This window comes from Hevea brasiliensis, chromosome 2 (assembly GCF_030052815.1).
Source record: "Hevea brasiliensis isolate MT/VB/25A 57/8 chromosome 2, ASM3005281v1, whole genome shotgun sequence".
Taxonomy (NCBI): domain Eukaryota; kingdom Viridiplantae; phylum Streptophyta; class Magnoliopsida; order Malpighiales; family Euphorbiaceae; genus Hevea; species Hevea brasiliensis.
In genome coordinates, this window is record NC_079494.1 from 121,804,381 (window position 1) to 121,828,887 (window position 24,507).

The following is a 24,507-nucleotide window of genomic DNA, read 5'->3' on the forward strand; positions in this document are numbered from 1 at the left end:
GCTGTTCAATTTCCGAAAATTTCTGCACCGTCTCTTACCTGAAAAGTTTGACTTATGCGATATCTCCTCTAACGAAAATTTGACCAATTGGTGTAACTGAAAAATGAATTTCCGCGGGTAAATTAAACAAACTTCTCCCTTTCTTTAATGCACAACTCTAACACGAAACCGCCACTTGCCAAATAGAGAGGAAACCAGGTTTCGATCCTAACAACCACATACTGCCACGTGTACTACATTGACGAAAGCTAGTGTGGTCAGTTTCTTCCCCAACCCCACCACCACCTCCACCGCCAGTCTGCCACCACACCCTCTCTCTCTCTCTCTCTCTCTATATATATATATATGTTAAACTCTTTGGTCATTTGTAAGCCACAATCTCTTCGCTTGTCGCAGTCTACTTAACCCAGGACCAGAGGATAGTAAACCAAACGAAACCCAAGAGAACGAGCTGACCACTGCAAAGGTTTACCGGTACGGAACTCCAAACGAAATCGTTTTGGGAAGCACTTTCGTCTTCTTGCTTTGTAGCTTATGGTGTCGGTGAACCCCAACCCAGCTCAGGGGTTTTACTTCTTCGATCCCATGGGTATGGGACTTACTGGTCTGAATTCTCTACGGCCGCCGGTGACTTCTACCAATACTACTACTACTGACACCACTATTGCTACTAATACAACGGCGGTTAACACTTCGGCTTCCACGACGAGTGCGGCTGCTAATACTGTAGCATTTGCGGACGATCCGAGTAAGAAGATCCGGAAACCGTATACTATCACTAAGTCTAGAGAAAGCTGGACGGAACAAGAGCACGACAAGTTTCTTGAAGCTCTTCAACTGTAAGTCGGTTCAGTCCACTTAATTTCTGGACTTTTTTCTTATCGGAGTCCCCCACCCCCTGCCGCGGCCCTTGTGTTTTGGTGGGGGGGTGGAGACGCGGCGCGGGTGTGAATTGTGTAGTTTGAGTTTGTGTTATGATTTGTTTCGGATAAAACTGTTGGATGAGGTGACCGGTAAAGTGAATACATTTTGAACTTGTTTTATGCGATTGAGAAAATTTGAGATTTTGTTTTCTATTTGTATATTCTCTATTAGCAAAGCATCCAAATGAGTAATTAGGGTTTATAATGGTTAACTCATAATTGGATCGTTGAGTTTGTGATTCGTAAACTATTGTTAATTTCAAATTTCCATTTTATTAATAATTATTTTTATTTTGAGTTTTGGAATGGGGCTTCAGTTTTGCTGCAAAAGTACAAAATGATTTGAATGTTATTCTAGATACGGACAAATAAAGTAACTCAATTTGATCACTTCAAATTGCATCAATCTCCTGTAAGTTGAGTTGATTGCTATTCCAGGCGTCTGTAACGCTTTACAGTCAAACTTCTAAATTTGGTGTTCCATTCATCTGTTCCATTACTCTCTCTCTCTCTCTCTCAAATAACAGTAATAAATGTTCAGTTTGGTCTCAGGAAATGCGTTAGGCTTGGTTAATTCAATTTCTTTGTGTTCTTATGTCCCAATTAATCGGTAATTGGCTATTGATTCTTGAACTTCTTTGTGCTTGGATTCTATATTCCTAAGCCATAGAGCGGGTTTGGGATTACTTCCAACCAATTAAGGGGTTCTTGTATACGCCACCAATTACCAAGTATGAAATTCTGTTAGTAATACCATCTCTAAAGAGAATTGTATGGTGGATGCATTAAAGAAGCTGCTTTTTATTTGCCCTAGTGTGACACAATATAAGGTTACTTGTGTCATTGTGTGTTAAAGCATGCTCTCTGGTTTCTGTTTACTCTGTTTCTGAATATAGCACATATAATAATTCTGAAGTTTCTTTTTGCTTTTGTGGCTTGTTACAGATTTGATCGTGACTGGAAAAAGATTGAAGCTTTTGTTGGGTCAAAGACGGTCATCCAGGTATTTTCATATAGTAAATTTTGAAAGACCATGAAGTGAATTTCTGCTGCTGAAACTATCCACTTCCTTAATTAACTAGTTATTTATAGTTACTTTGACTCTTCACTTTACCAATCAGATAAAGATACTTGAACTTTGGTATGAAATCTCGACCCTTCAAGTTAAAAGAAAAACTATAAAATTTTGGAAAATAAGAGTCTGAACCCTGAACATGCTCAGGTACTCATACCCAGTCCATGTAACACGAAAGTTGATCTTCAACTCTTTCTTTGGTTTGATGTTTACCATTTTATCTTCATGTGCCATTTGATATTCTATTTTTACATTAGCTCCATTTACATAAATGGATGACAAAAAACGAATTTATAAGGGGAAAACACACTGATTCATCTCGTGTCTACCAACCAGTGAAGTTTATAAAATGGTAAGAGTTTATATTATATTGATAAGCAATAATTGCCTGAAATGATGGTGAATTATTTATGTTGATTAATGGCTTCCATGTCTGCAAAGTTAAGAAGGAAAAAGGAGGGAAGGCAAGGAGGGAGGGAGGGAGAGAGAGAGAGAGAGAGGGAGGGAGGGGGGGGGGGGCCTTGGGTTAAGTTTTCAAGAAAATTTGGCTTATTAGCATATCTCGTCTGCTTGTGCATTTTTTATTTTTTTGGAATTCTTTTTACAACTATTGGTGGACTGCATAAACATTGTCGATATATATTTGCATGTTAAACCTAACATACGTTCTTGGCAGATACGTAGCCATGCGCAGAAGTACTTTCTGAAGGTTCAAAAGAGTGGGACAAGCGAACATGTTCCTCCACCTCGGCCAAAGAGAAAAGCAGCGCATCCATACCCGCAAAAGGCAGCTAAAAATGGTTAGGATTGTCAACCTTTGCTTTGTCTTTCCTTTCTCCCTTCTTTTTTTACTTCACCACCAACTTCTTTCCTCTCCATTCCCTTTTTCAATTGTGTGAGTATAATGTTGTGGGCTGGGGTGGGGTCAGGGATTTGTCAAATTGCTTCCAACCTTGGACTGAACCTTCTTTGTATGTATATTTCTAGCAGCTCCAGTTGTCTCCCAAGTGACAGGTCCATTTCAATCTTCATCTGCTTCATTAGAGCGTGGATATGTTTACAGACCAGATTCGTCATCAGTTCTTGGAAATCCAATGACTGGTGGAAGTTTAACAACCCGGGGTTTTAACTCTTTGGCACCAGTCAATGTGTCTCAAGTGACTAAAGGTATAATCTGTTCACATTCTCTCTATGGACTCTCTTTCTTCCCCTTCTATTCGTCTTAATCATCTGTATTTTTAGATGATGCGGGATTGGCTGGGCCAACAATTGCACATAATTGCTGTTATAGCAGCAGCAATGAGAGTACCCCAAGGACTTGGCAAACTAGTGAAATAATTGATCGAGGAGATCAGGGCAAGCCAATGAGAGGTCAGCATCATTTTCCTAATTTAGCGTTGGCATACATTGTTAGCCAAAACATGAATCCTAGATCTCCAAACTACAAAACCACAATGCCTTCATGTGTGAAGGAAAGATATTTTGTAGTTTGTTATGGGTGCTTTACTCCCTCAGCTCCAGTCCTCCCTCTCTCTCTCTCTCTCTTAAATGACATAGCTTAGCACTGAAGCAAATTCCAGCTTTGCCTTTGTCCTTGTGTGGTTCAAAATTACTACATTACTGCCTCTTTGTTAATTACACTTAACCCATTCTAGTACCTGCCCATGAAAAGATTTAACAGGGGATAGTGTGTTGAAAATGTTCCAGCAGTTTCCTTCAGAAGAGCTGATGGCTCAGTAACTATGAATGAAAAAGTTTTAACAAGTTAATCTTGTTTGACTTCATCTTATCCCATATTGCTGTTGTGAAGTAATATCATTTGCATTATTTGTTATCTGTTTGAAAATCCTCTTAGATTCCTGGTTTCCTGTGAATGACGATTTCATCCTCATTAAAATGCAGTTATGCCAGATTTTGCTCGAGTGTACAGCTTCATTGGAAGTGTCTTTGACCCCAATGCCAGTGGTCAGCTGCAGACTTTGAAACAGATGGACCCAATAAACTTGGAAACGGTATGTCATTTTTTTTTTTAACTTTTATTATCGTAATGCGTTTGGTTGTATTATTTCAGCTTTTTGTTTTGTTTATTTAAAATGATGATCATTTACTCAGGGGGTTTTTATTTGGCTATTTCCCAGGTATTGCTGTTGATGAGAAACCTCTCTATTAACTTGACAAGTCCTGAGTTTGAGGATCATGTATAAGCTTCTTACTTTTCTTTTTCTTCCTCCTCGTTCATTTTATTTTCCCTTTCTTGTTGTCCTTGACTTTTTTTTTTTTCAATACATCTTTTGAAGCACCTTCTCTATCTGAAAAATCTGAACTTTGAAACCCTTTTATGCCGAGTTGGACTTTATTAAACATTATACCGGTCCACTGTTCAAAGAAATGCATGAAAAAGAGGGATTTCTTAATGGGTTCCATTAGTCTAGGAGCTTTATGTAGTTCCATTGTCAAAGAAGCATCAATGGTGAATGGTGATGGTGTCACTCACAATAATACCACCTGTTTTGATAGAAAACCTAAAAGAGGAAGAATCGATAACTGAAGCATTGCTTCTGTATAATTGTAAAATTTTGTGCGTTTTGAAAAAACTATAGAATTGCCAATGTACTGATGATGATGGATGAGTCTCCATGGAGTAGATCAATCTTGTGGGTCCCACTTCGAGTATATCAATCATGTAGAAAATTTTTCCTATTCATGAGCCACATGGGGTACATTGAAGATCAACAAAACGCAAAGGAGTTTTTTGTCTTAAAAAGAAATTTATACGTTTAGAGTGTTCATATGATGTTGGAACTTTATTTATTTTTTTCATTTTCAATGAGCTATTGAGTTATTCCTGTTGTTGGCATGAATATATATGGTGCTCAAGTAGAAACCTCATGAAATGGGATCATGAGTTTCTGACTTTAGACATTTTTCTGTGATAACTTGTATTCGATATCCCACTTTTAGAAGTATAATCAACTTTGATTTTACCCCTTTCAACACCTAGATGGTAAGGTAGTCATGGATTAAGTTTGATCGACTTTCATTCATTTGTTCAATTTTCTATGAAATCAATACAGAGAAGGTTGCTTGCATCATATGATATCAACACTGAGAAGGCAAAATCTGTTGGTCCTTACAGCAATATTGGTGCCGATAAAACTCAGAACCCTTTCAGCTCCAAAAGAAGTGAGATGTTGAAAAGTTTTTTCTGACTTTCCTGTGTGATGGGCTTGTTAACGTCTTGGGAATTACCTGTACTCCCATGGATGCTCTGCTGGCGCAGAACAGTAGATGCTGGGGATGAAAAATTTCTGCAATAACACTTTGCAAATGAGTGGTGGTATCGGAGAGGTTTGTATATATTAATGTGTGATAATAGGATAATTCTCTTCCTAGATTATTTAGGTTGTAGTTGTGCGCACGGGCATGTATATATATATATAAGCTAGGCTTTTTGGAAAGGTAGCATAGATTTGTCTTCAATGTTGCGACTCTGAGGCTATCTTTGTATAGAGTTTTGAGTGGGAGTTTTTGACTGTACATTCTTGTTAGGAGTGCTGTTGATGTTTTGTACGTTGGAGAATAGTTTTAGGAGTTATGAGCTATCAAATATGAAAGGTTTGCCAAAAATATAAATTATGTACAAGCTTTGTTCCTCCACTTAATATATATGTTTGCCCATTTCAACTACTTCGGACCCAGTGGTCGAATGACGGTGGGACTCATACCGCCTTCTAACTTCGGTTCGTTCATAGTTGGGCAAATTTGCCTGCCTCTTTATTTTTTTTCTTTTTTTTTTTTTATATAGCGAAGATAAGAGATTTTATAGAAAGGATTAAGTGGGCAAGGACTCAAATACAACTTGCCACTGATGGCTATAGTTACAACTAAAAGAAAGATCATAAAGAACATTTTTAGCTAGGCTATGGGCTGCTCTATTGCAAGAATGCTTGACAAAGCTGAACATGGCTGAGGATATTTGCTTGCTAAGCTTTTGGATGTCTTTTATGGATCTCAAGGGGAGGTTGCTGGTCATTAATGGAATTGATTAGTATTTTGACAATGCCCTTCAAAGATGGCTTCTCGAAAACCTCTAGCTAGGATGAGGAGAATAGCTTTCCTGCACGCTAAAGCTTCAAGAACTAGTGGTTCCACTATATGATGAAAGATCTTGTATCTCCAGTCAACAATTATACCTTAGAAATCCTGAACGATAACTGCAACAGCTCACTTCCCATTTTTGCAGTCTACTGCTGCATCAAAATTGGCCTTGATTATATTTCTTGTTGGTGGCATCCATGATTGGATGGGGGAAGATGTAGCCCTCCTTTGAGAGGTGGAAACAATATTAGCATTATTGAAGGCTTCCTGATGTAAGAGAGATGACCGAATCACCTCCTGCCAAGACTGGTGCTGGTTTTGAAACACGAGAGATTCTACATTTCCATATATGCTAAAGGATAAAAGCCACAAGTTGAATTAGGTGGATTTCTTCATTCAGACCTGAAAGAAAGTGAATAATGTTTGTCCAACAATCTGTAAATAAGACACCATTAATCATAGTAGAGCTTAAATGAAGAGGTGAGTTGAACCAAATTGCTGCTGCTCTTGGACAACTCAAGAAAATATGCTGCAGCGTCTCTCTTTCTCTACAAAATTTGCAATCAGGAGGAACATGGGGTAATAGTCTATTCACCATCACACTATACAGCAGTTTTTCCTTTAAAATGCAGGAAGGGAAATAGACCAAAGGTGTTTCCATATGGCATCTAGTCTAGCTTGTAAGGATGGTCCCGGGCCTGTCATGGTAGCTGTTTGAGCCTCTTTTTGAATTTGACGGGCAATGAAGTAGGCTGACTTGACTGTATGAGAGCCATGCCTTTCATAATGCCAAATCATATTATCTTCTTGATTAGAGATTGCAATAGGAATTTACAAGATATGATTAACCTCCTCTTCATGAAAAATTTCCTTAAGCAAATTGACATTCCGCATTCTAGTCGATTCCTCAAGGAGTTGGGATACTCAAACAATGTCGGGATTGTCCGCTCTTAACTTGTGGAGGAGAAGGAAATGATTTAGGGATCCACCGATCTTGCTTACATAAAATGCGATATGCTTGCTGTTGTTTCCTATAAAGAAGTATTCGAGAGATTATTGGGCAGTTAAATATGCTAAATTTATACGTGTAGAGGGTACTTAAAATTATGAGAAGTAGATTATTGAAGTATGGGTAAATAGATTTGGTATTGGTATCCAAATCTAGATGTTCTTAGGTGCATTTAATATAAATTTGACATATGAAAATAAGTTTAATAATTATTAAATTAAATATTTATATTAAAATTTATATAAAATTAATTATCTAATAATTATTAAATTTATTTTCATATAAATTTGAAATTTTAATAATTACATTCATTTTAAAATAAAAAATTTAAGTTTAGCTCATTTAAAATATATTAAATTATAATTTAATTTGTTTTAAGCATAATGCATACTCGCCAATTTATTTATTAACTGTAATTCATTTATATTATTATTTTTGTTTCATAAAAATGGATTTAATTTTTTCTTTAATAAATTATATTTAATTTTTTAATATATTTTTTTATTTATATTACTCTATTTAAAATTAAATTATTCTTGAAATGTGACATATTAGATGTAGAGTAATTAATAAATTATTATTCAAAAAAAAATTGATGAAAAAAGAAAGTAAGCCTTGGGATGGGACGAAGGAAGTTATAAAGATTTGATTCATTTATTTGCTCGCTTTATACTCAACGAGTTAAACCTGCTCTTCTTTCTTCTCTCTCTCTCTCTCTCTCTCTCTCTCTCTTCTTTCTTTCTTGTTTCTCTTTCGCTCTCATCTCTCTCTCATCAAACCCCACAAACAATAAATCAAAATTAACAACCAAAAAGGATAAAAAAAAAAAAAAAATCTCCATAGTCAACAACCAAAAATGATAGACAAAAGTAAAGGAATCAAAATCTTGAAGATAAGCACCAAGTGCTAAGACGACAGCAGCGCCACAATTCTAGATAAAGGCAAATCCATTCAAAACGGTGGTGTTTTGAGCCAATAAAGGAGCTTCAAATGGCAGCACTGAGATTGTAGCAGGAAAAGCTGAGATGAGAACAGTGTTACAAGGAAAGAGCTGAGATGAAAACAGCGTATCATGGGAGGAGCTAGGGTTAAGATTAGAAAAATGATGAATTTATAGGTCTGATGGACGACTGAGATGGTTTACGAATGGTTAAAATTGATGTTAGATTTTTCTATTTAGAAATTTAATTATATATATATATTTAGGAAATTAATAATCTTTAACTTTTTAGTACAATGCAATTAAATTATAAATTTTACTAATAATTATTAATACTAACATTAATATTATTTGTAAATTTATACATTAAAATATTTTAATAATTTGATATTTATATGATATGATACATTACAAATTTCATTTCTGATATCATTCTTTATCATGAATTTCGTTGTAAACTAGCTAAAAGTTTTGAAGACGTTGTGCACCACCTTGAGCAATAGAACAGGATGAATTGAGGACTTGATTTGCTTTTTCTCCAGCCTCTTTCTTTTTTTCTCTTGGTTTGCCATTTTTTTTTTCTTTTAGGGTCAGCCCTTGCATCTGCCCCATTCAATAATTTTCTCTTATTCCTTCGGGTGGTGACCAAGATAGAGGAAAATTTTGGCTACTAATGGTTGTATATTGTAGTTTTGCTATTGTTTGCAAATTGGGTGCGAGCATGTGAATAAAAAAGAAGATAAAGAGTTTTATTAGTTTGGTGACTTATTTTAGACCATTGTTTTTTCATTCAAAAAGAGAATGAGATGCCATAAGGCTCTCTCTTCTTTCCCTATCTTTCCCTTCCTTGTGCCTGCATTTTTTTGGACCTCTGGTCGTGCGTTTTCCTTATTTTTGGGTTCAAATCTATGAGTTCGCTTGATATCGTGCGAGTTTTGTTATGCTGAAGGCTTTTACTTTCTGGCAATGTACCATGCAAAGGCCTATTCTTGGGTTTCAAATGGCGTTTTCTCCCCGCCGATGATGGATGTTAGGCATGAAAATATTGCCTAGCGTGCTTCCCATTTCATCCATGACATTGTAGCTTACCTTAAATGGGCTCTTGGTTCGAATCCCCTGCCGGCCCCAGATAGAGTTTGGTTCATTTAGAGCTTGCTTCTTATATTTTGGGTAAGGTGGGGATGTACTATGGTGCTGGTCATGGGGATGTACCACAGTAAAATACTATTTAAAAAAAAAAAAAACAATGAAAATAAAAATACAGGGAAAGAGAAAATGGGAAGACAGTTAGACCATTGCTAATCCATTAAAAATTCAAAATGGGTAAAATTCTAATATATTTTCCATCCGTTATATAGATTTTGTTAGGTATATTTAAAGTGAAATAAGAATTTATATTGAATGGAACTACAATGTGGTAATTAGAGGTGTAAATGAACCAAATCGCTCACAAACTACTTGAGGTTTGCCTTGATAAAAATCTGGCTCGGTTCGGCTCATTTTCCAAACAAACCAAGTCCAAGCTCGAATTTTAGGCTTGTTTAATAAATGAGCAAAGCTCAAACTCAGTAATATTAAGCTCGAGCTCAAGCTCGAGTTTGAGTTTGGCTCATTTATAGATCCACGAGTTAGCTCATTGAACAAGTTCGCGATCTGACTCATTAAACAGACTTACGAACTAGCTCACGAATAAGTGTGCAAATAAGCTCATTTATAAATTCGTGAACTGGCTCATTTACAAAAATATTTATATTAGTAATTATAATTTATAACGTTGTAAAAATATTTATTTTATTTATAATTATTTTAAAAATAATATATAAAAATATATTATTTAAAATTATAATAAAATCAATATATAAAATATTATTATTTGTAATTTATTTTTTGAAAAATAAAATTATTTTGCATAAAAATAGAATCATAATATTAAATATATGCTCTTAATACAATAAAATAACATTATTAAATATTATATTATTATATAAAATTATGATATAATCAAAATAAAAAGTGCATTTATTAAAAATAATTAACTGTAATTTAAATATAATTTTTTCTAAAAAATAAAGTTAATTTTTGTATGACAAATAAATTTAGAATATTATATAATAAATATATAAAAATTATTTTAAAGTATTTTATCTATATTAAAATACTAAATAAATTAAAACTTAACCACGTTGTTTTAGTGATGGTCATGCTACTTAAAACGTGAATTCATATCTCTCTCTTTTTCTCTCTATACTTTGAACTTTTAAAAGATTAAGTTTGAAGTTTAATATTAATCTAACCATTATTATTACTCTCTCTTTATAATCTTCTATTTATTTTTTGATCGATACTACCTAATCTATTGATATATTGCTATTATTCTCTATACAATGCCTCTCTTAGTCTTTGTTTTTATAATATCTCTTTCTCTCTTTAAATCGTAAATCTTTAAAAGGTTTAAATTCAGATTTAACACTAGGCCATCTCCTTTTATATATACTTTCTAACTTAGATATATGCTTTCTTATTACTATTTTACTCAATATTGTTTACTTATTCCATACAAATTAAATTATTCATATCTTAAATAAAGTATTAGTAAAAGACATAAAGCATCAAATTTATAAATTAAATAATCTAATATATTTAATCTTGTTAAACTTATTTAAATAAATTAAATATAAAAATAGTAAAAACACTCAAATTATAATATATATATATATAAAATAATAAATTAATTTATTAATAGTATGAATTAATTAATAATGCAAAACATAATATATTTTATCAAAATAATATTAAAAATAAAATAATAATTTAATCATAATTACATAAAATTTATATTATAATTTTAAAACTATGCAGTTCAAAACTATGTAATTTTCAATTGAAAGAATAAAGACTAAATTTATTTAAATTATGATAGTGTTCTAATTTGTATTATTTTAAAACTAATTGAAATATGTTTAAAATTATTTTTTTCTTGTTGTTTTCTCTTATTAATGACTATGCACTGATATAATAATGTATTACAAAAATAATTGTGATTTAGAACATGAATGATAACATTCAAGTCAAGTTTAAGTTTATCAAATTTAAAATCGAGCTTATCGATCTTACATTCAAGTTCGTTTATCAAGCTTGACATTAGCCGAACTCGAATTTAGTTCGTTAATATAATAAACAAACTTAAAATTAGTCAAACTCCAATCGAGCTCAAATTTAACATATTTCAAATGAACTGAACTCAAATCAAACTCGAATTTAACATATTTCAAATCAACCATGCTTAAGCTTTAATGTTAAAGCTCCAAGGGAGCTCAAGCTCGAGCCTGAGCCTAAAACTAACGAGCTGAGCCTAAACAAGCCAATGATTGGCTTGACTTGGTTCATTACACCCCTATTTGTAACTTCCTTGTTCATGACCAGCTGCAAGGATAAAGATTCTCAAGCTTTTTTGATTCAAATACGAAGAGAAATGAAAGGAAAGTGAAATCCCAACCGAATGCCAAATTCAAGTAAAATGCCATTAATTACATCAAACATGAGGTAAATCCCTCCTGAAGAAGCACATTAAACCCCATTGCCCATGCAAGGAGGCCTTGACTATGTGATCACAAATACATCACCACATTCACAACTGTAGCTAACATTTATTATCTATGTCCAAAACCCATGTCTAGTTCATGACCATATATCCCCTGACTATGGCCAGCGATTGCAAAAGGATGAATTGGCTTAGATTTTGACCTGAGTTCCGTATCGAAGAGCCTTTGCAGAGCCTCTGGATGACGGGTTCCACCACCAACATCAGGAGCTGCACCATTCACCAAGAAGAAAATAAGAACATAAGAAAAAGAATAGGAGCTGCACCACTGCATAAGAAACCATGTGGTTAACATCAAATCTCTCTGCAGTACAGCAACACTATTGCTCCACAACAATCAAATATTTGAACAGCATATGAGGCATGTTGGTGAATACAAATATCAAATCCAACTTGAGGATCATATCTTGGAAGGGATAACAAAACACACAACGGAATCAACAGTTGGCAATACCGATGTAACTCTCTACATTGAAAAATGTGCCATACAATTTTATCACAAACTTAAGTTGGAAAATTTGAGTCTATCAATTAGATAGCTAAGGACCTGATCCCAATTAACCCAAGAGAAATTCATGCGAGTCCCCCACAATTCAAGTCTTGTGCTGAGACAAGCAAACGAATAGGACAAGGGTCATAAACAGATAGGGTTTCACTTTTTAAATGAAAATCTTCAGCAACCCAAGAAAGAAAACACTCTAATTTTGTAGTTAACTTAAAATTACAATGGTTGGAAGCAAAAAGAGTGCAAAGTGCTTTACCTTGTGGTGGAATTCCAAGGCCACCAAAGTTGGCTTGCCTTTGACCAAAAGGGAAACCTTGCATTGGGTTTGGTTCCTGTACAAAACCGGGCACCTGATTGTTGGGATGTGGAGGCAAAGGTGCACCCCGGGGAAATCCACGTAGAAGGTGGGGTGGAGGTAAATTGCCAGGCATATGCAGTTGTAACATAGGGTTATGTGGATTAGGATCTAATCTAGTCAGTCCAGCACTGGAGTGGTGGAAAGGAGGGTAAATCAAATTTGCAGGAAATTGATGATTAGGAGGATCATGATGAATGTTCTCTTGGGCCATGAATTTCACCTGAGCATTAACAGTTGCAGGATGAGAATCTAATGAATGGAACATTGGCCCTGCATGATTCAACTGAGGGTGACGAAGCTGTGGAGAAGATGGCTGTGCTTGAATTTTAGGGTACTGAACATCAGGTTCCCTCATATCGTAAGGACCACGAAAAAAGGCTGCACCTTCTTTGCCTCCTACAATAGGCCTTTCATCAGGGTATACAGAATTTAAAGCAGCTAATTTTTCAGCAATGTCAACTGCTGCCTCAGGCATGGATAATAAGGCTTTAGATGAGTTCCTGCCAGGCATAAAGTTCTGAAGATTGAGGGGGTCGCTGACCATAATCAAGCTATCTTCTTCAGGAAGTCGAATGTCAGCAGACCCATCAAAGCCACCAAGCTTGGATCCCAATTCAGTTAGGTGTTGTGACGAATCCACTTCATTTTGATGATCAAACCCTAAAAACTGTTCTTCAATACTTTCTGATTTCATTCGTTGTCTCTGATTTGACACCAGAATGCCACTGCCATGACTCGACATGCTGGATGTCATATCATCTGTAGAAGCATGGAGATTATCATCCCTTGCAGGAAAAGGAGACTCCAAAACATTAATTCTCATTGATCCAACTGAGCCCCTTTGGCCAGAAGTTGGTGTTCCTATTGGCTGCAGTTCCTTCATGAAAGCAGTTCCAAAAAGTGTTTCAAGAGTCAAAAGCTTGCCTCCATCGGGAATGTTCTTGGTGTCTCTTTCTCTGGAACTAGCAAGCAGGGTGCCAAGATTGTCAACTTCCATATTTTGTTTTGTGTCTGAGGATATGATCTCTGAATCAGTAGACAGGCTTGTCCCCTTCTGCAACAACGAAAGGAGGTGTTGTGATGCATGATCATCAATATCAGCTTTCTGTTGTTCAGTCTGTGCTCCAGAATCACTCCAGCCCCGTTCAGGTGGCTGCAACGTCATGCTATTTTCAGTAATTTCTGAAAGAATTGATTGCTCAAGGTCTTCACATGTAAGTAAAGCTGGAACTGCATCTAGTTTATCAATATTTTCAACAGTGTCAGGCACTGGATTGGATGTCATGTTCCCATCTGCGAGTCCAGAGCTTTGGAGAGGAAGGCTTGGTGGAATGTTCTCAATAGCCTTAACATCAAAAACCTGGGATCCACTTTTTTCACCACCAACAATTAATGATAGCAAATCATTTGGCCTGCCAGATGAGAGACCATCAACTGGTTTATTGTTACTGCCAGATGAGAGACCATCAATTGGTTTCTTTTCTGCAATAACAAGATGGGGAAAAAAAAAAAAGAAATTAATGATGGACTTAAACTATACAATACCAACATCACCTATAAATTCAAACACCAAGAAATTAATAATAAACACCTTCTTCAAGAAACCATTGAGCAAACTTGGAAGACTGGACCATGTGAGGGCTCCTTTTCTCATCTTCTTTAAGGTCCTGATGCTGCAGAAATACAAAAGAGAAAAATATGTATATTAGAAAAATTCCAAATTCATACTAAGAATAGCACAAATTCCTACTTCTAGAAGTAGTTGCAGCAAATACATGGCAAGCAACAAAGTCATTCTTTTGGAAAAGGAGAAAATCAGCTCAACGAGAATCTGTACAATTCAGATGAAGAAATAATAAGTTAGATGATTAACCACCCTCCCCATCTCTTTCTCTGTCTCTCTCTCTCTCTCTTTTTTTTTTTTTGGGATAAGCCATTCAGATAATTAAAACTAATCCACCTATGTCAACCAACCTCAACTACCTTACTTATTTAACCATTAAACTTTCCACTAGAATGGAAAATTCACTTCACTGGAGGATATGTTCTCATGATGTCTTACAGCTATTGATAGATTTTTCTACAACCATGCAGATAGAATGGCATTATTCTATTGGTTAGAGCCTTGAAGGGCTTTTCTTGTGAAACACACTACTGTACACTATGATGTATAACTGGAATAACATTGCCAAACTGATGCACAACTCCAATGCAGATGGACCCAGGAACTCAAGGGAGATACTCCCCAGTTCCTTATGGTTGAACTAGAGGAACAATTAGAAATCAAACATTAGTTCATGTTTACAGAATAAATATCATGACAAGTGGCAGACAGGAAGTTTTTGATTCTGATGTCACATCATAATAATCATGGATACAAAGCAATTGATATTCACACCATTTTAGAGCTCAGCAAGACAGAGGACTTCTTTTTGAATAGCAACAGGGCTGCCAGTATGTGTGGTGATTGTGAAAAAAAAAATCCCATTAAGAAAATGCAGTCACCTCAATAAAACCAGAGGAAACAACACCATTTAGTGTCAATGCACTGCCAAAGAGCTTGTCAAGGATTGAGGTTGAATGGGTTGGACTGGATTCCCTCACAACTTTAGTCCCTGTCACATCCTTAGCATCAAGCTCTATGACTTCACTATTCTCTGAGGTCTCAAAAGCTTCAGAAAGTTTAGTAGTCTTGTAATATTGACTATCCATGCCAACTGCTTCACTTGAAACATCCAATGCTGATGACAAATTCAGAATCTTTTCACTCTGATTATTAAATGAAACATGAATATTTGGACTACCAAGCTGCTGCTCTCCTGAGTCAATCTGTTCTGTAGATTGTTTCTCCTCTTGATTATTAGAAGCCCCACTTAGCAAACCGTTTCCTTTAGCATGCAAATGGCTGCCCTCGTGTTCGTTGCCAATCTATATATGAAATCAATGGATGAATGTTCAATAAGTGGTGAGAGCGTACTAATAGATACAAAAATTCAATCATTACATACAAGACTGAATTCAATTCACTAGGAAAGCAACAGATACTAGCATTTGAAAAATAAACTAGAACACAAAGATAAAGCAAGGGTGCAAAATTTGATCCTTCTTCAATGAGAAACATCCTCCTTCCCAAGCACTGTATCTTAAAGGGGGGGAAAAAAAAAGCAAACCGGCTTTCCTTAATATTTTCCCACTACGTATCCAGGTGATGGTATATTTAAAAGGATCTAATGAAGTGGGCATTCAATTCAAAGAATCTGGGACAACCTAAGTGCCAACTACAAATAAAATTGCTTGATATTGGCCTAACCAGATTCTGCAGATGTAGTGAGGAAAAAATGATTTAGTAGCTCTAGATCTTTCAGTAAACATATCCCTACATCGGGTGGAATGGAGACAGGGATCCATATATCCAACCCAGAATAGATTCGATTAAAGCCTAGTTGAATTCAATAGTAGATTGCATAAACTGAATTCTCAACCTCTCTAAAATATTTTTCTACTTGGAACAGTTATTAAAGTTTATTTATAGTATAACTGCATTATAAAATTGGTTCTAGAATCAATAAGGGATAATGCCAATGCCTTCAACCAGTGTCCTGCAGCAAAAAAGTATGCATGGGGATTTCAACAGTTCTGATAGCTGGCAGAAGGAAATCATTTATTCAAGATGACCAGATACCTATACCACATCACTGTGCTCTTTTTCGATTACATTAAATGATGATGATGATGTGAAATCGAGGATGTGAATAAATGGATCCACTTACAAGTCAAAATCTAGACATTAGTGATTAGATAAAGCTTACATTCAAGCCAGCCACACAGGAATTATCCAAAAATAGCAATATCACTAATCTTCAGAAGAAAGCATCCAAACAATTGCATCCCTAGGCCAACATGCAAACAAAACAAGTGAAAAATATAAGAGAATTACCTCCGGTGGTTGAGGATGAATTGAAGGTTTTATTCCAATATTCTTCTCCACCATAGTGCTGGAAAATCCTGGTGGCACAAGAGGTCTAGATACAGGAGCTGGTGAGGAAAAGGAAGACTTATCAGAATCAGCATTTGAAGAAGACTGTGTCAACGGCTCATCTGACTCATTTTTTCTGATGAGAAATCCCTTATCATCTTTTGGATCCTCCATCAACTCACTAATATCGAAGTCATCTTTACCCTTTTCTGGATTCAACCTCTGCTTTTCTTGAAAAGCTTTCTGTTGTTCCTTCCTCATCAGTTCAAAGGAAGCTGAATGGAAAGTCATCACTTAAAAATTTTTCATAGAATTGATGGTAAATTATCACTGCATCAAGAGCAAAATAGAATCAACAGCTCTACCATAAAATCATGAGTGAATGGAACTACTACCTCTTCTCTTTCTTTCCTCTTCTGCTCTATCCTCACTCGTGCACTCAGAAGAACCAAAGGTTTCATCATTGTATGAGTCATTAGTTTCCCTATGGGAATGAGGTACAGCCTGAAAAATTACAGGGCAGAATTAAAATGGACATAAATCTAGTTGAGATTTATCTGACACAGATTCCAAATATCATATTCCTAATTTCATTGCTTTCTACTGATCAATAGAAAAACATGCACACCACCAAAGCCAGACCCACTTATGCAGCATATTTCTGGTACAAATTTGCAAATTTGTATCATACCAACAAAAAAGAACAGGTTTCACCTTATAAGGACGAGGTGGGTGATATGGCTCATTGTTCCTATTGAGCTGGTAGTGATCATTAGCTCGAAACTTTGGAGCTGATGCCCCTGCAGTATATCCGGATGGTCTTGGAAAAGAACCACTTCCAAGGAGTCCATCATGCTCAGGAACTTGCCAAGGTCGCCGAGACTGATTGCCAAAACGCTTTCCAGAATCTGTGCATTCACATGCATCATTCAACCAGTCACAACATACATTCCTAAATCAGAAAGATGCCCTACTCAAACCCATAATCCATTGAAATCTTGGGAACATCATTTTAGAATTACATCTCCGAGATAACCAGTAAAGGGCATAGTTTTTTATGGTATCATATATGTATCAATGATACAAGAAATGGAATGATGGCAATGCTTTAAATAGCATACAAGCTATACATATAAGGCAAGAACCCATTGGAAACACTAATCATTTCTTTTATCCAGTCACCTAGCAAGGAAAAGGTATAGTAAAGCACTAGCAGTAAGTCAGGCATACATTTTCCGGTTCAACTCCCCAAAGCATGACATAGTACACACTACGTGTTTGTTTGGCATTACTGTTGAGAAAAACACTTTTTTAAATATATTAGTTAGAGAGCATTAAAAAGTTATTTAAAATTAGATTTGATAAGTTTTAGTGTTAGAACACTAAATAACAAAACAACTTTTTTTTTTAATTTTTTTTTTCAACAATATCTAAAATGGTGTTTTTTCTTTAAAAAACAGCTTTGGCCTTGAAACTTCAATGCCAAATAGGCACTGTGTAAATAACAAAATACCTCCATATCTCACAGCTTCAAGCATCTTGAGAAATCTGAGATACACTCAGATCAACCATAACTTCTCAAATTTATGTATATTGACATTTATCAACTTCGCATTTCGGGATATGAGAGTTGGAATATGAAGATGGAATTAGTAATCGCTATACTGCTAACCCAATTCCTAATTTCATTCAAACAAATTGAGGATTCCCTAAATCCTCATAAGCCATACTAGCTCTGCTCTTAATTCCTTATTCCTTAAGAGGGCTACAGTCATAATTTGATAACTAAACTTGCTATCTCAACTAGACCATGGCCAGCCCTAACATTTAATCATATTCACTTAAAACCACAAAATCATAGGCAATCTTTGATTTCGCTCCACATTAAACATGTGGTCAGGTCAACAGGCTGTTTCTATGGATATGAAATGCGTGAAAAGCTTTTGGTTGCCATAGGGTATGAGAGTTATCATATTTTATGAATGGGCAGACTTCCCCATTTCTTGTTCAAGGATGAATGAGAGCTTTTGCAAGACAAGATTACCTGAGCATCATAGCAACTAAATGGTTTATACAAACAGGCTGATAGTTTAAACAATATCAATAATTAACAAAGACTTTAACACACCGAACTGGTATTTGATTATGGATCCCTTAAAAAATATTTCATATTGAAAAGATAACACATCAGATAATGAATTGAACATTCCAGATGTTATGTGATTGTGATTGCTCCAAAGATAGGTGGCATTGTAATGCAGTGCTAAGTTAAAAAAGGAATATTTGAAGTCCCATTTAGTTTAGGATTTCCATTGTGATTTGGATTAATTTCAATTTAGTTTTGATTTGTTATTTCTAGTTTATTTAAAACTCTAAATAATTGTTCCTAATTAGTTTAGGTCTTTTTAATTATTTCCCTATTAGATTAGGATTTAGAATTCTATAAATACCTATTATATTTTCATTATGCATAAGTTTCCAGATTTATTCAATGAAATTTTCTTCTTTATAAAACTATATTTACTTTATTTTATCTATAGATTCTGAATAGAGTCTTGTGTTTCTTAAGGTCTTAAATTAGATCTTATTTATTTTCAAGAGTTTGATCGCGTATTGATCCTTTTCTGCGTCACACGTTACGTCAAATGATGTCAAAGTAGAAATTTCACCCTCATTACGATGGCCAATATTGGTGGTGGTGGTGACAATCAACCGCGTGATGATGATCAGGGGTTACCAACTACTTGGAGAGCAATCGAATAACATCAAAATTCTCTAACAAAAATTACGTGACAATTGCAAGTGATCCAAGAGCAATTGCAAACCAGAACGAATATTGGTGAAAATAGGAATCAAATATCTATTCAAGTCGGTGGAGCTTACCCCAGTACAGCTGAACTTGATCTTGTTCTTGTCAATCCAAGAAGAAGAGCCATGATAGAGGATGATACAAGTGACAATGAGGAGATGAGCTTTGGGAATGTTGCATGCCAAGGACAAGGAAGAGGTGGTTTAAATTTCCAACAATACCATAGGAGGGATCATAAGCTCAAATTGAAGATGGATATCCCTACCTTTAGTGGTGATCTAGACGTTGAATGTTTCCTTGATTGGTTGACCGAGGCAGATCGTTTCTTTGAGTATGCCAAAATTCCGAAAGAACGAAATGTAAAATTAGTGGCTTATAAATTACAGGAAGGAGCTTCCGTATGGTGGGATCGATTGGAGGAGACAAAGAGGAAAGAAAGAAGCAATCCAGTCACTACTTGGAGGAGGATGCAGCAATTATTAAGAGGTAGATTTTTTCTTTCATATTATGAACAATATTTATTTGAAACTTACCAAAATTGCTTGCAAAAAAATAGGAGTGTCAATGAATATACCATTGAATTCTTGAAGTTGACAGCAAGAAATTACTTGTCCGAAAGTGATATCAAAAAGCAGTGCGATATTTAAAGGGATTAAAACCTTCAATTCGTGACAAGATCAAGATCCAAATGATTATGAGCGCATAAGAGGCAAGGAACTTGGCCTTAAAAGCTGAGATTGTGTTGACAAAAAGAATTTACCATAACTCCTATCAAAAGTATATGGTGAAGATAATTTGAAAAAGTAAAGAAAGTTGCATAAGTCGAATCAAGCTCAAGTATTGTTAGCATGGAGAAGGTGAGCAATAAAAATCCAATGGGTGGAAGCAATAAAGGTACCATTCTGAATCCTCTCAAAACCAATAATCCATATGCAAAACCTGCTCCTATCAAATGCTATAGATGCAATGAGAAAGGACATAGGTCTAATGAATATCTAAAGAGAAAAGTCATCAACATCATTGATAAACATCATGACGATGATGGTGAAATCCATTGTAATGGATCTGATAGAGAGGATGAAGAGGAAAATTGTGAACAAGATGAATTGGTATGCTTGATAAAGAGATCAATGTTCATACAAAAGATTGAAAACAAGTCATTGAAAGACTTCATAGAATAAAGAGATCATCTTGAATTTGAATTTAATACTTTTATATGTCTTTTGCTATGATGGACGATGAAGAGTTTAAAAAGAGTATTATGGAAAAGAAGAGCATTAAACCATGGAGGTTTCAATGAAGACTGAAATTTTCTCTAACAAAATTTCCCTGGTGTTTTTATTGATTTTATTTGTCCAAGTGAATTTAAACATACTAAGGAAAATGCAAAATTGCTCAAATCAATTTTGTTCAAACTAATTTTATTGATACCATTTAAGAAAAAGATATGGTGTGAATCTCCATTGGAAGATCACACCATATCTTTTTCTTAAATGGTATCAATAAAATTTGATTCATCAACACTTTAAAATTTGATGTCGAATTTATCTTAAAATATGGAGGCTCCAGTTATACAAGTAGAGTACATTGGGTTAGAGGATAGAAAGAAAAGAAGGGGTAGACCTAAACTGACTTGGAGTAGAGTAGTACAATATGACCTAGAAGCATTCCACATTTCCGAGGATTTAACCCAAAATCGTTTAGAGTGGAGAAAGAGAATCCATATAATTAATCCCAAATTTTTGAGATAAAGGTTTAGTTGAGTTGAGTTGAGAGGAAAATTGTGTGGAGATAATTCTTCCATTATTGTTTGGTCCAAAAATTAACTCGAGGTCAAGTTTTTTTTTATTTTTAAAGTGTGGGTAAATAATGCAGTGCTAAGTTAAAAAATATATATATATATTTGAAGTATCACTTAGTTTAGGATTTCTATTATAATTTGGATTCTTTAATTCCTATTTAGTTTTGGTTTGTTATTTCTAATTTATTTTGTACTTTAAAATATTATTTCTAATTAGTTTACGTCTTTTTAATTATTTCCCTATTTGATTAGGATTTAGATTCTTTATAAAGCTATGCTTGTTTTATTTTATCTTTAGATTCTGAATAGAATCTTTTGTTTTTTAGGCTCTTATATTACATCTTGTTTATTTTCAAAAGTTTGATTGTATATCTATCTTTTTTCCTGCAATATGCTGCGCCATATTGTGGGAACAACAAACACCCCTTTGTACCAAATGTATGAGGTGTTATTTCAAATGTAACGCATGAAGATTGAAACCTAAAACAGTACTCTAAAACACAACCCCATGATTGAAGAGCAATTTTAAGCAAACATCAATTAATTTATCAGAAGCCTTACCTGAATCCCAGTCAGATTGGGAGTCACTGTCACGATCACTCCTTCCAGAGGAACGACTATCCCACCTTCCATGAATTCCCCGAGTATAATTACTCATATCCCCTCTAGTGGGTGGTGATGAACCATATTCATTACGTCTATAACTTTGGGATGATAAGCTGCCAGAAATCCTGAATCTATCCTGCGAGGCATCTTCAAATTCACTGGTGAAGAGAAGGAAAGAAGAAGACGAAAAAGAAGAAACGAAATGAGATTCAAAGTATGACACATGGAAAATCAATATCAACAAAACCAATACTCCCATCTTCAAATTTGTAGCATTGTTCTCTCTCCACATAGAAGTTAAGGACGTAACCTGCTACTCACCTTAGAAGCGATGGGTCGAATCCACTTGGTAAATTTTTGCAAACATCCAATTCACTCAACGATAGTAGAAACTCTCTTGTATAAGAAAATTTTAACTTCCTGGATCAATTTTTCACATTCAAAACATAAAAAGAAGAAAACCAATATTAGAAAACAAGTTTGATTGAATGTTGAACACTGAAAATTTAAGAATGGAAGTGCATTACTTTTCTGATTCGTGTCTTGCTTCAGCGTGCTGATTCAATCCATGTTGCTCTTCGTTTTCTAAACTCATTTTGCTGATTAATTTTAACAACCAAAAACGATATGATCAGTATGGTTCCTTTGACTACAGAACCCACTAGTCACCACATGTTACCTCGAGTACAAAATCCGGCATCCGCTAAAGCTAAATAATACCCAATATTTCGTGACACCAACCAAATAAATCCGGGCACTCCTATCTCCACCTTCAAAATATGAAATATCTCTGGAAAACACTGTTAGTTATTCTAATACCGCAGAGTAAACTGATCAAATTTAGATGTTTTAGGGCAAGCAATCAGTTAATTACTGCTCAGCTTCAGCCCCTTTAAGACGCCAATCAGATAAGCGGCATGAACTAGCAGCTGATATCCAGCTAAGTCCACCCTCTGATCCAGCTCAAACTACAATAAAACCGCCAGAAATACCAGTTCAATATCCTTAAACTTTCTTGGGAAAATTGCCAAAACGGAAGGCAATCATTGTCACCAAAATTGATGCTGAAAATGCAAGATATGTACAAAGAATCACTACTTTCTTTCAATCAAAAATGGAATCTCGCAGCCCACGCCATATAAAACGCTCGATTATCGACGACTATCAAATTATCGACATCGGAAAGTCCCAAATGAGATCCAATGAAACAAATTCTAGGGTTTTGCTGTAATCTATGAAGCTCAAAAACTAGGGTTTTTTTACGGTACAATAGGAGCTACCTGGATCGGAGAAGCAGAGAGACCGGAAGAGAGGGAGGAGAGACCAAGGAGTGTGAAAATTTAGGGTTTAATCTCCATTCTTTAACCTGTTTCTCAGATCGGACAGTCTGTGCATTAGAGAGAGGGATTGAGAGAGCTTCAGGAAAAGACTTGCAGAAATGACGCTATACGCATTCGCATTGCTGTGAGAAAAAAAATGATAAAAAACCAAAAATGTTTGTTACGTAATCCCACAGCCTTTGTTTATGGCGTTGAACCTACGCACTCTAATTACTCGGGAAGTAACTCAATCAAGGGCCGTCTATCTGCGCACTTCATTGTCGTTGATCTTTATTCACTTTAAAGGCGCGTGGAGAAAGTCCACTCGGGTATTTTTACGACTTCGATGATTCACAAATTAGCCCTCTAAAGAGCAACTCGATCAAAGGCTATATTTTTAGTAAATAAAAAATCTCTGATTTTTTTAACTTGACGAGCGTAGGAAGCCTTGGTTAACAGTTATATAATAATATTAAGAATTGCCCGTGGTTATAAACAATTATAATGTATATATATATTTTTTAATTTTAATATATAAAAATTAAATAATATTTTAATTTTTTTATTAATTATTTTATTTTTATTAATTAAATATTATTTTATATTTTTTATTAATTTTTTATTTCCCAAAATTTTTAATGAAAATTTTATAATAAAAATATAATAATATAATGAAAACATTACTTAAACATACCAAATCATTTGAAATTTATTCAATTATATTATTTTTTTATTATTTTAAAAATTAAAATTTTATTATATATTTAAAAAAATAATATAAGAGAATTAAATAAAGAATATTGTATAACAATACCATACACATATCATAAAAAATAATACCACTTGTATAAATAATTTTAATATATATATATATAACTTTCATATATGAAAGTTAAATAATATCTTAAAATTTTTATTAATTATTTCATATTTTATTTTTTATATATTTTATTTTTATTAATTGAATATTATTTTTTATTAATAATTGAAAATTGGTTCAATCATATCATTTTTTTTTCATTTTAAATGTTTAATTTTTATTATATACTTAAAAGAATAATATAAAAGAATTAAATGGAGAACATTAATAATGCCATGAATAATACCATGTGGCAATAACACGAAAAGCAATGCCAAAAATCTCAATACTTTCTAGTTATATATATATATATATATATATATTTATTTATTTAATGTAAATATTTAATTTATAGTTAATAAGTTTATTCTTATAAAAAAATTAAGCTTATAATAATCATACTCTTTCAATTCATTTATTTTAATTGTAAATTTTTATTTTATTTTCTGCATACCAAATTTATGAGATTTTACCATAAATAAACGTTTTACAAATTTTGTTTATAAATCCATACTTAACGTGTTTAATTTGAATAAAATTTACTTATAACATATTAAAATTTATTTAAATGAAATAAATTCCATATTCATCTAATCCAAACACAGTGAAGTCATAATTTCAAGTTTTA

At 34.3% G+C, this 24,507-nt stretch overlaps 2 protein-coding genes across 3 annotated transcripts; one reads left to right on the forward strand and one right to left on the reverse strand.

Moving 5' to 3' along the window:
• Window positions 1–345: 345 nt before the first annotated feature.
• LOC110638035 (protein REVEILLE 3) lies at window positions 346–5,593 on the forward strand. Its single transcript, XM_021788434.2, is given in 9 exon segments — window positions 346–839; window positions 1,869–1,926; window positions 2,675–2,798; window positions 2,986–3,165; window positions 3,241–3,369; window positions 3,901–4,010; window positions 4,137–4,196; window positions 5,073–5,161; window positions 5,163–5,593. Coding segments are annotated over 9 exon segments (1,086 nt in total). The 5' UTR covers window positions 346–534; the 3' UTR covers window positions 5,194–5,593.
• Window positions 5,594–11,483: 5,890 nt separating this feature from the next.
• Window positions 11,484–23,182, reverse strand: LOC110638036 (uncharacterized). 2 transcript variants are annotated; one of them, XM_058141569.1, is made up of 11 exons: window positions 22,381–23,182; window positions 22,229–22,300; window positions 22,023–22,121; window positions 21,657–21,859; window positions 17,200–17,393; window positions 16,881–16,989; window positions 16,447–16,760; window positions 15,015–15,437; window positions 14,101–14,182; window positions 12,408–13,991; window positions 11,484–11,856 (listed from the first exon to the last, which is right to left on the reverse strand). In XM_058141569.1, exons 2-11 carry the CDS (start codon window positions 22,294–22,296, stop codon window positions 11,696–11,698), a joined length of 3,237 nt encoding a protein of 1,078 aa, XP_057997552.1. In that variant the 5' UTR covers window positions 22,297–22,300; window positions 22,381–23,182; the 3' UTR covers window positions 11,484–11,695. The 2 variants fall into 2 exon arrangements, with proteins under 2 accessions (XP_057997552.1, XP_021644131.2); XM_021788439.2 differs by having other exon boundaries at window positions 22,229–23,181.
• Window positions 23,183–24,507: the final 1,325 nt, after the last annotated feature.